Source organism: Salvia splendens, chromosome 2 (assembly GCF_004379255.2).
Source record: "Salvia splendens isolate huo1 chromosome 2, SspV2, whole genome shotgun sequence".
Taxonomy (NCBI): Eukaryota; Viridiplantae; Streptophyta; class Magnoliopsida; order Lamiales; family Lamiaceae; genus Salvia; species Salvia splendens.
The window spans coordinates 29,877,725-29,891,091 of record NC_056033.1 but is presented as its reverse complement, the minus strand read 5'-3'; the positions used below and the strand labels follow the sequence as shown (position 1 = coordinate 29,891,091).

Sequence of the window (13,367 nt, the reverse complement as noted above, 5' to 3'; positions counted from 1 at the left end):
GCAAGGATCAAGGAAGCTCAAGATAGGTAGAAGTCGTATGCTGACGTGCGTCGAACGGAAATCAAATTCAACGTTGGTGATAAAGTGTTCTTGAAAGTATCCCCGACGAAAGAAGTTGTGAGGTTTGGAATGAAGGGCAAGTTGAAACCGCGCTTTGTAGGATCGTACGAGATATTCGATGAAGTAGGTCCTGTAACGTATCGTTTGGCGTTACCTCCCAGTTTTGGGAATGTGCACAACGTGTTCCATGTGTCGTAGTTGCGCAAGTGCGTGTTTGACCCCAAGCATGTGATTCGTCAAGAGGAAATGATCCTAAACCCCGACATGAGCTACGAGGAAAGGCCAGAGGCAATCCTAGATCGGAAGGTGCAAGAGTTGCGAAACAAGTCGATAGCATTCGTGAAAGTGTTGTGGAAACACCATGGTTTCGAGGAAGCCACGTGGGATTTAGAAGATTGAATTAAAGAAAAGTACCCCGAGTTGTATATGTGAGACGATCAAATTTCAGGACGAAATTTCTGTTAAGAAGGGAAGAATGTAACATCCCAGCTTTTTGTGACTTTTATTTAATGAGTTGAATTGAAATTTCAATTATGAAATTGATTGTTTCTATGTGATTAAGTGAATTATGTGAAATAATTCTCGTTGGTGATATGGAATGAAGTGTTTGATACTTTTATTTTTTTTATGTGGGGAAAATCGACTCTTTTGTTTTTCGTATCTAATCTCTTTTACTTCGCGTTGGGATCGAGTGTTAGGTTTGAAGTAAGTATCATATAGTTCTTTTAGCATTGAAGAACTAATAGCTAGTTGTGAGGTTCTTTTTACACATAAAAGTCCAAAAGCGTTTTACAACGAGTTCGATGCTAGAATAGAATAAGAACACGATTTCGGACATCACAAGAGTCGTGCCGGGATGGACTCGCGCCGGACAGCCGTGCCGAGTGCTGGGCAGCCCCAGGACAGCCCGTCTTCTGTCCTCCGGGTCTTGCTCGATCACCACTTTTTGCACTCCCGATACCTACACGAAAGAATAAACCACGTATCAAATACACTTTCGACAACAAATTGAGACGAAAAGTTGAATAAGAACCGCGTCACATCGAGACGAAAAGTTTGGATAAGAACCACGTCGCATCAGACACGTTTTCCAATGACCACATTAATTACTCGTCGCATCGAAACGAAAAGACGTGAATTTTTGTCTTTTATGAAAAATAATTTTTTCATTTCCATTTTTTTTCTTTTCTTTTGTATATATATATATATATAACTCCATCCTTCCCCCACACATTTTTCTCCCTCACTCTCCATCCTCTCCGAAAAAAAAAAGAAAAACTTCTTCCACCTTTGTTATTGCTTCAAGTGGAATGGATTTTCCAAGAATTTCCGACGAATCGTGTCAACGTTTGTTTCTACCGTCCGTTTCTTGATTCAAGAAGGTATAACTAAGTTTTCTTCTAATCTCTTTCATTGAAACTTTATTCTTGAATCCTACATGCATATAGAGGGTGTAGGAATCATAGATCGCAAATTTATCGGTGGGAAAATTGAGTTTGCATGAGAACTTTGATAGTATGCGTTTTGATTTGAGGTTATATGAAATTGTTTTGAATCCTTGGTGAATGATGTAAGTTTATGTGCAAACATGTTTATGAGAGTCTTATCAAGCATGATTTCGTGTTATAAGCATGAGAATTTGTATTTGGATGATTGGGGAAGAAACCCTAATTTCGAATTTATGAGTCTGAAATCTGTGACGTTCGAACAGTATTTCCTGATGTGTGATTGACCTATCAAACGGTCAAATTTTGATATGAAAATTTTACTGAGGAAATTTCAAGGTGATTTCTGTGTCTCGTATAAATTTCAGCCCTTTTTGTCAAAAAATGAATTTTTGAAAAATGTTTGAAGTCGACTGCGCAATTCTGCCAGTAACGTGTGTTCTCGACCAGAAGGTTTCAAAATCTTTTTGACCGAACAAATGATCTCCGTTTGATGTAATTCTTGAACTAGATGAAAATTTGAAGTGTCTTCTGAGTCTTGTAAAGTTTTCAGCCTTATTGGACATCGTATGAATTTATGATGAATTTTTCAAATGAACTGCGCAGTGCTGCTAGAATTTTTATGTTCCGATCAGAGAATTACATAAATGTTTTGACTGACCAAATGATATGATTTCGGTGTGAAATTTTAACTGAGTGAACTTGAATGTGTCTACTGTGTTGTGACCAAAATTTAGCTTCATATGAGGTCGGGTGAATTGTTAGTGATTTTTACAACACGGTCGCGCAGTTCTGCCAATTTTCTGCCTTGATAAAATGACACTTATTCCCAAGTTTAAAAGTATTATATGATGCATGTATGTCCAAGGAACATGTTTAACAATGTGATCACGTGTGATACGTTGAAATATATTATGGTGTATTTTTCCGCCTTTGTGACGAACGTTGGGTTGGGTAAATTGAGAATAACGATGAGAGAGAAACGATAGGACATGCATAGTAATATGATTTTGTGGAAGGCTGATTTGTGTTGTCGTTGGCAAGGGTGATTGAGTATACGTGAGCTCGAGGAACGAGGGTTGCCTTAAATGGATATTGAATGGTTTAAGCAAACGAGGTGGGCTTTCTTTTACTAAACTCTTTTACGCTTTCAAAAGTATGATTATGGTGTAATAAGGGTGGTTTAAAGTGTTATGTCATGCCATGTTTGTTTTGATGATGAGATTGTGCCTGATGCCTAGTTTGTGAGTGCGCTCCATTAGGCTATAGGGCTAGGAATGAAACGAATTCGGGTCTGAGTAGGGCCGCAAACCCTATCAGGCTAGTGTACACAGGTGGGATCGTGAGCCGTCCTTGCTAGTCGGCCAATCTCGTGGGCGAATAGTGTGGCCACACTTTCGTCGCACTATGGAAAGAGAATGTGATTGAATGATTGATGAGAAAGTGGGGAGATTGATTGTCTGGCCAGACTTTGAAATGTTTTTGTGTTCTCGTGATATTTCTTAACTACATATAAAACTCGAGATCACTGGTATGGATGACATAACTGTTTGTTATGAAAATGTTTTCGGCATGAGCCCATTGAGTACAACAAGTACTCAGCCCTGCATGTGTTTTCCCTATGTGCAGGTTGAGCGGGATGTTGCGGTGGATGTTGAGTCGGCATAGGGAATATGGATGCGTTGTGTCTTCATACATAGGCGTCATCCTTGACTCTCTTTGAAACCTTATTTCCGCTGCTATATTTTTTAACTAAAATATTATTCTTTAAGCTAATTGAGGCTTTCTTATGAACTGTTATCCTTAAATGCTATTCTTAATGTTTGTCCCTTGGTCACGATCGCCTCGTTTGTAACACCCCTAGTATGGGCGGTCGTGACAATTTAAGAGCATTATAGCCTTGTCTTCATCCTTTATTTCTCCATCCACACACTCAAGGTCATCTACTACCTTTACAAAATCATCCATCTGTTCCACAATACCTTTCCCTTCAAGAAACTTGATCGAATATAATATCTGCTTCAAGAATAGCCGATTAGCTGGGGACTTAGTCATGTATATGGACTCCAGTTTGTTCCATACGGCCGAAGAGGTCTTCTTCTTGCACACCTATCGTAATACTCAATCTCCAAGGCTGAGCATCAGAGCGCTATGAGCTCTATCCATAGCATCATTCTTCTTGATTACATCTTTGTCATCAGGATTGGTCGTCTTGTCAAGTTGCTCGTACTTCATGGCCTCCCAGAGACCTTGTTGCACGAGAATCGCCCTCATCTTCACTTTCCATAATCCAAAATCATTCTTCCCCGTGAATTTTTCAAACTCAAATCGATTTCCAGCCATCGCATTCGTCGCGCCTTCAACAAATTTCCCACAGACGGCGCCAATTTGTGAAACTTATCCACCAGATTGAAGATGCGCGATCAAGAAATTAAACTTGAAATGAAATGACAACGGATATACGTGTTTCGGCCGAAATCAGCCTACATCCACGGGAGAACTCGAGTGACTTGTATTAATATGGAAACGAGATTACAGACTATCAATCAACATGAACTTATAACAAGAACAAGCTCTTCTCCTAGAGATCTCACAAGAAACTCGACTTTGAGATCTATACGCTGAGAATATGAACAACACCGCGATCTTGAGCTAAGACTTCTTCCTTGATCACTGAGATCACCAATCAATCACAACTTGGATTGAGCAACTAAGCCTTGAACTCTTTTTCTCTCTGTGTTTCACTCTGTTTCTCAGTTGTATCAAGATGATTCTGTTATCTATCATGCGTGGGAAGTTATGAGCTTTTATACCCGACTTCTAACCGATTGCTAGGGTGCGTAATCCCATGCATGCGAGCCCCCATGAATGCTCACGTACACCCTCACCTCAACACCACTTCATGCATACTTATTTGTTGCATTTGATGTTGCGAGACGCACGCATGCAACATTATGAAGAGGGTAAATACATAATACTAGTCTTTCCGTTTCATAGTAATAGAAGCGTTTCATTTTGGCACGTGATTTGAGAAAAAATATGTTAAGTGAGTTAAGTAAATAAATAATAAAGTAAGAAATTAAAAAGGTAAAGAGACGAAGAGATGATAAAATAAGAGAGAATAAATGTGTTGACTTTTACTAAAAAAATAAAATATATCATTATTATAAACTATACCAAAATTAATAAAATGACCCAACTACTACGAAAACGGAGAAAGTTTATTATACTAACGACTTCCCAAAAAGATTATATATTTAAAAGAAACAACAATGCATACGTTTTTATTAAACTTTTAAAATACTTGTTATAATTAAATAAGGTCAATTTAACTAAACGGACATCAAGGAGCCCTCACATCTTTTTAAATGCAAATCAGTGCCTACACAATGCATTCATTACCGTCTCGTATCACTTTTAACTATATTTTTATTCTATTTCTTAACTAAAGGATAACACCCTCAAATATTCATATCTTATTATTTCATCCCTTAACTATTCATGATTCCACTATTTCATTTTTTCTTTATTTTATTTTATTCGGAACAACACACACCATGTCACCCCAGGCGCGTGTCCACACCGGAATGGGCAATCCCACCGCGGAGATCACCGTTGCGAGTGCTCTATAAGCTCATAACTTTTTATCATGACCTTACATTATACCCCTCTGTCTACGAATATGAATTTTACTTTTTGCATGAGTTTTAAAATATGTGAACTGAAAAAATTAGTGAAATATTAGACTCACTTTTAGACACTAGTTTACAATCAAATGTGAGTGTAAGTGTGTAACGAGTTAATGAATTGTTGGACACACTGATCATTTATAATAAAAATGAAATGAGACTTATATTACTTCCTCCGTCCTATAATAGATGACACACTTGAGGATTAGCACGAGATTTTAGGTGATGTTTTGTGTGTTAGGTGGAGAGAGAAAACAATATATTTATATTAATGTGAGAGAATTTTTTTTGAAAAAAGAAAAGAAATGTGACATCTTTTGTGGAACAAACTAAAAAGGAAAGTGTGATATCTATTATGGGACGGAGGGAATAAATAAAGAGATAGTCTAATAAAATAGTTAAACTACAGTTTAAACTTAATTATGAATAGCAGTAGAAAACTTTAGGGTGTATTTGGTATAATTAAATTAGAGAATCATGGATATTTGCTTGTAAAATAAAATAAAAAAATTGGTTAATTCTAGTTTTATGGAGAAGTATATATTTCAACTTTAAAATTTGTTTGTAACGAAACTATTGATTTAAATAGATTTTGTAATCAAATAAGAGTTTGGTGCTGACATGACTAGATGACTTGCTTACGAAACACTATCTACTAAAATGACGTCAGATTGTAGTCAGTGAAACAACATCGTTTTGTACTAAATTAAATAATTTTATTTGTTGTTCTCTTTCCCATCTCATTTCTCATTTCTCTATTCTTGTTTCTTAACATAAACTCTAATTCAACAAATGAAATTATTTAATATTAGTACAATACAATGTCGTTTTGCCACCTAAAATGCGATACCATTTAAATAAGCCATCAAGCTACATAAGAATCTTAATTGATTGCAAAATTAAAATAAATCAATAGTTCAATAATTTAAATGTAGATTTTAAAGGTGATATGCAAAACTAGAATTGGGCAAAATTTGGAAATTTTAAACAAATTACCTAAGAATTATGTTGTAATTCTAATATTATGGGATGAATAAGTATAATATCCTAATTAATCCCCAATCATGCCAAAATTAAGTAATTGACATAAAATTTAAAATTTTCCACATGGTAAGTCAAAAGATTAACTAAAATTTAACATTGACTTTTAATTGATATTTTCGTAATGATATTGTAGTAGTACATTTGTTTTAACTCTATATTATTTTAATATATTTTAAATTGTGTGTGCGGATGTATGTGAGGTGTGACGTGTGTCGGTGTGTGCAATATTGTGTTCTCTGTGTGTGCGTGATATTCCGTTTGTATTTGCAGTTGTAGGTGTATTTGTATTTGTAATTTAAATATTTACTTATCTATACTAATCTAAAGTGAAAGTTTTGATGAAAAGTCCTTAATGCCCTTTTTGGAGAAAAATGGAAAGATTAGGTGTCTTCTATTTAAAAATAAATTTTTAAGGCAAAAACAATTGGACAAATAATAGCCCAATAAAATGCTAACTTCTTGAAGAAGTTTTAAAACACATTTAAATAGTGCACTACCATTAAATTTTTTTTATAATTAATTTATTAAATTTATATATTAATTAGACTTATATTTGAGTTAAATTGGAATTGTGTTAGAGAGTTTAGTTTGCCTTCCATTTATTTAGGTTAAAATTGAGATTTAATCATTTATTGCAATATTTTTTCTCCAAATTAATTCACAAGCTAAACGACAACACATATATGTAATGCTTACAATTTCCATCATATATTTACTCAATTAAAGTTTTTAGTTCTTATATTTTAATTCGCCTCTAATTAAACAATACTACTAAGTTTATAGATTAAACTAAGGAATAAGATGACATTATATATATTTAAAATTAAATCTAACATATAAAGTTTGTATAACTTCTTAATATAGAGAGTAGTGTAAATTCTCACATTATTCAAAACAAACAAGATGCATAAAATATTATCGTTATTTTAAGTGATAGTAGTAATTTACTTTTTATACGTGTATATGGCGGGAAGTAAGAAATTTATTCTTTCCAATATAAAAAATTCATTTAGTCTTTGACAATGAATATCAAGTTATGCTATGGTCTGAAATTAAAAGAAAGAAATAAACAGTCAACTAAAATGTGATTATTGGATAATACAAATTTTCTAACTTGACTTCTCAAAGAGGTTTTAAATTTATATGATTTAAATTATTCATATATTTAATGTGGATATGTTTAATATTCCATATTTTTTTTAAACTAATTTTTTATAAATTAAGCTATTAAATTTATATATTAATTTACCTTTTATTTGGATTAATGACTTGCATAGCACTTTCAATAAACACCTTTACTCACACATATTTTATTTATTTGTATATCTTATTCTAATTAATTCATACTCTTAGATCATTAGTCACACATCTTATTTTTGTCATTAATTTTATTATTTTTACTTCACTTAGATTATAAATTAAAATTGCATAAATGTTTCATTTACTCGGGAGTAGTAAATTCTTCATTTTGAGTGAGACAAGATAAGTACATTTCTATTTTTTAAAATCTCCATATTGCTTTCAATTCTTATTTTCTATATATTTATTATATTTTATATTCATTATTTGAAACTCTTATGTCCCGTGCATAGCTCGGGTGTTAATACTAGTGCCTATAAAACTGAAATTGCAAAATTGAAAGATTTTGATATTAAAATTCTATTTTAGATTCAAATAATTTCATTACATTTAACACTAAAATGTAAATTAAAGTACTTATTTCCGAAGCTATCATACACTCCAGTCTCCAGGCAACACTCCACTTTCCAATTTTATCACACCGGACCTAGCAACTTTCACATTGGGCTTGATGAAGGCCCAGAAACGTAGGACTTTAAAATAGGGCCCACTAGGACCAAAATGGCCTTCTGATGTAAATAATTACGTTTGAGTCCCCGGGCGATTGACTGGATCCCTTCGCGGCCAAAAAATCCCCATTTTTTCCTCATCCATCCTACCGGCAGTGAACCTGCGACGGCAGCGGCACCACCACCGGAAAAATCAGGTTTATTATTCCTTCTCAATATATTTTCTCTTGCAAAAATTTTATTAAAAATCTTAATCACCACTTTCCGAAAAATTGCTCGGATGTGATTATTAGCCCTAATTACGCCCTAACATTCATCCCGACCCTTGATTTATAAATAATTAGTGTCTCCTCCTTTTTATGCCTAACGATTACTTGTCGTGGTTGATAGAGTGGTGATTTGGAGCTTGAATTATTGTTTGTGGTGCGGCGCTTCATGAATTTTGAGCGGAATGGCAAACTATTTTGGAAAGGGGGCGCCGACGAACGGGTCTGTTTATGTCTGCAACTTGCCTTTCGGTACTGATGAGACAATGTTGGCCGAGCACTTCGGCACCATTGGCTTGTTAAAGGTATTAGCTTATACTCAATTCATTTGTTGGTTTGGATTTTACCCTTGGATTATCATTTAATGGTTTTATCCATGCTACATTCTTTGATGTATGTTTTTCAAACATAACTGTTGAAGTTGTTTGGATAGCATCCATGAGACCTTTAATTTACTATTGGTTTGAAAAGCCTTGGTCATTATTTGTTACAAATACCAAAGTTCATGTTTGTGCAATTTGCGTATTAATGGGCTTGTGTGTGCGTTTCTGTGTGAGTGGTCATTTGTTGTCTGACTGAAGTGAGTTTCTACTCCACAGAAAGACAAACGAACAGGCCGCCCAAAGATATGGCTATACCATGATAAAGTGACAAACGAGCCCAAAGGAGATGCCACGGTCACTTATGAGGATCCTCATGCTGCACTGGCTGCTGTTGAATGGTTTAACAACAAAGATTTTCATGGAGCCACAATTGGAGTCTTTATGGCAGAGTCAAAGAATAAGGACGACGCTGTGAATCATGTTGATGACCAGACTATTGTTAGTGATGTCAATGAATTGGAGGAAGGATACTTGGATCCGAATGATGGGAGCGGAAGAGGTAGAGGGCGAGGGGATGCTGGGGGGAAGTCATGGCAACAAGATGGAGATTGGTTGTGCACGAATACAAGGTCTGTGATGCAATTATTGGTGAGCTGCTCATACTTGCTCTTCTGCTATCTGTTAATGTGACAGCTAGATACTGTTTGTGCAAACAATATCTTACGTTAATTGGTGGACAGTTGTGGCAATGTGAACTTTGCATTTCGAGGTGTGTGCAACCGCTGTGGAACTGCACGCCCTGCGGGAGCCTCTGGTGGAGGAGCAGCAGGTGGTGGCCGAGGAAGGGGTCATGGTAGTAGTGATGCAGGAGGGCCTGGCCGTGCAGTTGGCGCTGCTGGAGGCAGCCTTTTTGGTCCAAATGATTGGTCTTGTCCAATGTAAGAAGATATAACTTTTATAAAATTTTGGATCTGAATATTTTCGTTTAAGATGTTTGGGACTTGGATTTCCAATGTAGTCTGGCTCCATCTATAGAGTTTGTTGGATCGTATGGATTATTTAGGAAGTTGTAAGAACGCACCACATAATTATGAATGGCCTAAGTAAGTTAGTTATCATGGCAGTACATATTTCTCTTGGTTCTTGATGACGCAAGTATTGCTTATGAATAATTGCATTTGGTTTTCTTCTTCTGGTGCCTACTTTGTTATTAAGCCTCCTATGTTCTCTATTTTACCATGGGTGATGCTTATGTTCTTTGTCTTCAAATTTGCAAGACAATGCCTGCCATTCTACTTAGTTCATAAATTGATGATTCAGGTGTGGAAATATTAATTGGGCAAAACGCACAAAATGTAACATCTGCAATACCAATAAACCTGGAACTAACGAGGGAGGTGTGAGGTAAGTGGATATTTTGTTCTTATCTTTTCTTTTTTAATTCCTTTATTATTGCATCTGGCGCAAAGCGAATACAATGATTTTGAACATAATATTAAACCCAATCCTATGCTATATGCCAACCACCCTTAGTCTCTGAGTCACCAAAATTTTATATGATTAGTTGCTTTCCTCAGTTAAAATCATTCGTTAAGTCCAGACCTTATGGAACTATTTGTCCTTAATATACAAGGAAGAATGGTTACAATTTTGAAACAGGATTTAATTTTTCAATTCAGTCCCTTAAATTATATCCTTCATTTTTCCAATTTCCTAGTGAGTTGGCTTTTCAAAAAAATCTTTTACGACTAAGCATGTTACCCTTTTATCATCACCTTGAGCTGACTTTCTTATTTCATCTTGATGCTCACTTGGCTGTTGAGTGAAGGAGTGGAAGCTTTTCGGTTTCTTTGTTCTTGTATGTGCTTGTCTTAACTGAATACTGATCTTATTTGAGAGTTGATTTTGATGTAGAGGGGGACGTGGTGGAGGGTACAAAGAGCTGGATGAAGAAGAGCTAGAAGAAACAAAAAGGCGCCGACGAGCAGCGGAAGAAGTAATTATCAACCTTCATTAGAAGTATGGCCCAGTTTCAACTAATGTAACCTAAATGATATTCATGATTACAGGATGACGGTGAAATGTATGATGAGTTTGGCAATCTTAAGAAAAAGTTCCGTGCAAAAACACAAGCTGAAACAACTCAGGCTGTTCCTGGAGTTGGCCGTGCAGGATGGGAGGTTGAGGAAATAGGTATTAATCTATCTGGTGATAGCATACCATTTTTTTGTCTTTAGCACACATTTCAACAATTTGCTTTATTTTAAGCCATAGTGTTCGCTCAATTAATTGATTTCAAAATATCATTGTGGTGAGAAAAATGGATCTGCATTTTATGGATGCTCACTCCAAAAAGCTAATAGCCAATCCACTAAATGTTCATCTTACAATTATCTTTGGCTATGTCGCAGCAGGTGACAAGGATAAGAGAGAGAGGAGCAAGGATAGGGGAAGAGATCGTGATGATAGGGAGAGGGACAGGTATAGAAGTAGAGATTATGATAGGCACAGGGAGAGAGATAGAGGTTACGAGTATGATCGGGACCGAGACTACGGGCGGGAACGAGAGCGTGATAGAGATCGTGGTAGGTACCGTTGAAATTTGTTGCTTCTGGGAGTGCCGCGACTCTTAATCATATGGTCGGAAACGTGTTCCATTTGTTTACATAGTATGGATGGTGAGGTTGCAACTTTAGACCTTATGTTTATGCTTAATCATGATTTCGGCTGTGTTTACAACACAATGTGTGGTTTTGTAATGGAATATTGGTTCCAAACGATAGGTTTCATGTATGCACGATACTTTCTGATCTACTACAAAGTAGCACTCAGCGTTCTTCTACTACAATGTCTGCCCATTTGTTTTAACACAAAGTTACACATATAGGAGTATATTTATGGATTAGGGATGTTACGCGTATAGGAGTATGTTTTTCATTATTTATAATAGCAAGAGTAAGTATCAAACATTATTGTTAGGACGTGTCTTAGATAAATTTTCTTATTTAGAATTAATTTAAGCACATCGGCTTCAATTTTGTGCAAATATGTATTCCTATAAATAGGCATGCTTATTTGGCCGGTTCCGGTTTCGGTTTTGTTTCCGGTTCTAACCAGACTGGATATCCGGTACCGGATTTAATTTTCATAAATCTTAGAACCGGAACCGATTGGTTCCGATTTGGAACCGGCCGGTTAAGAAGCGGTCGATTCCGGTTGTAATTTTAATCCAAATTTATTTATAATCTTAAAATATAATAATCCAATATCTAGAAATATAACAAATAGTGTAATACCTAAAAAATTACATAAATACACAAAAAATACAAGTCAACAAGACAATAATATTCATATATGGATAAGAGTGATGTCAAGGGTAGTAGGTCGGACTAGTGTATGTTAGCAATTTTTTTATAAAAAAATAGGAGTTCTAAACTTTAGCAATTTTTTTAAAAAAATGAGTTTTAAAATTGAATTCCATTTTTCCTTTTTTGGCTAAACAAATATTCAATGAAATTTCTAATACTAATTGATCTTGTTGTGACTTTTTGTGGTTTATAACAGAACAGTTAATAAATTATTCACAAACAAGTTAAAATCGTATGTTAAATGAGTTACATAAATTTGTTATAAAATTAAAATTTCTATCATATGAAATGATATTGTTGTAATGCCCCGACTTTTTCTATCTTTTTAGTTGTTCTTGAAGGGACGTCGTCTGTATAGCCGAAAATTTGCATTCAATTCTTTTAGATGTTGATGGAATAGCCAGTGTTTTTATTATTGAATTTAGGCTAGGATCTTTTTCTTTATTTGTATGAAGCCCAATTCTTCGTCACCAACTTTTGGAAGTCCTTTTCAACTTCCTTTTGGGCATAGGGCAATTATTCCTTTTAGCCCAATTTGAAATCCAATTATTATGAGCCCAAATAATTTATTAATTTTCATCTCACTTTGAATATGCAAGAATTTAACGTGAGTTTAGTCTCACCCAATTTCTGTTCCACAAAATCGGGTTTCTACCTCCCATGATTCCATGAAATCGGTTATCTACACATTCATATCAACCCACAACTCCACGATTCTATCGGATTCAATCAATTTCGCAATTACCACTACCTTTCACAATTTGGAGAGAAACCGATAGTTGAGCAAGGGATAAGAGAAAGAAGGCAGCTGTATACATCTAATGACAATGACAGAAAGGCGATGAGTCGGAGACGACGGCGTAGCGGCTGTTCTCAGATTGGCTGTTCTGAGCAGCAGCAACAGCCGCGGTGGGGGGGGAGGTCGCTGGAGTGGGCAAGGCGCCGGCTAGAGCAACGATTGACGTCGGCGCAGAAATTGATGAATGAGAGAATAACGACGGTGGCTCGGCGTGAGATCGAGGGAGAGGAAATTGGGGTTGCATCATGGAGATAGAGATATGAGATTTTGAAATTAAGGATTTTGTGAGAGACGCAAGGAAGAAGATTGGCGGAAGGAGCTGAGCCGTCGAGCTTGCCGACAGTGATGGCGGAACCTAGATTGGAGGGCAGAGAGAGAAAATGAAGGCGACTCTTTTCGGGTTCCAATTACAGAGTTGAAATTGAGATTGAGAAACTGGGTGATACTTTGTTCGGCGGAGGAGTTGTGGATTTGGGGAATTCTCCTGATTTTGAATTGAGAGAGATGAGGCATGAGAGGTTGAGAGAGAGTCGATGGAGAGATGGAGAGGGATTGGAGACATGAG

General features: G+C 35.9%; 1 protein-coding gene across 2 annotated transcripts; it reads left to right on the top strand.

The window, feature by feature from the left end:
• Window positions 1-8,119: 8,119 nt before the first annotated feature.
• On the top strand, window positions 8,120-11,483 carry LOC121764224 (transcription initiation factor TFIID subunit 15-like). Of its 2 annotated transcripts, none has more exons than XM_042160286.1 (8): window positions 8,120-8,243; window positions 8,437-8,617; window positions 8,912-9,264; window positions 9,376-9,573; window positions 9,956-10,039; window positions 10,550-10,631; window positions 10,705-10,828; window positions 11,050-11,483. In XM_042160286.1, exons 2-8 carry the CDS (start codon window positions 8,498-8,500, stop codon window positions 11,232-11,234), a joined length of 1,146 nt encoding a protein of 381 aa, XP_042016220.1. In that variant the 5' UTR covers window positions 8,120-8,243; window positions 8,437-8,497; the 3' UTR covers window positions 11,235-11,483. The 2 variants fall into 2 exon arrangements, with proteins under 2 accessions (XP_042016220.1, XP_042016216.1); XM_042160282.1 differs by having other exon boundaries at window positions 11,047-11,483.
• Window positions 11,484-13,367: the final 1,884 nt, after the last annotated feature.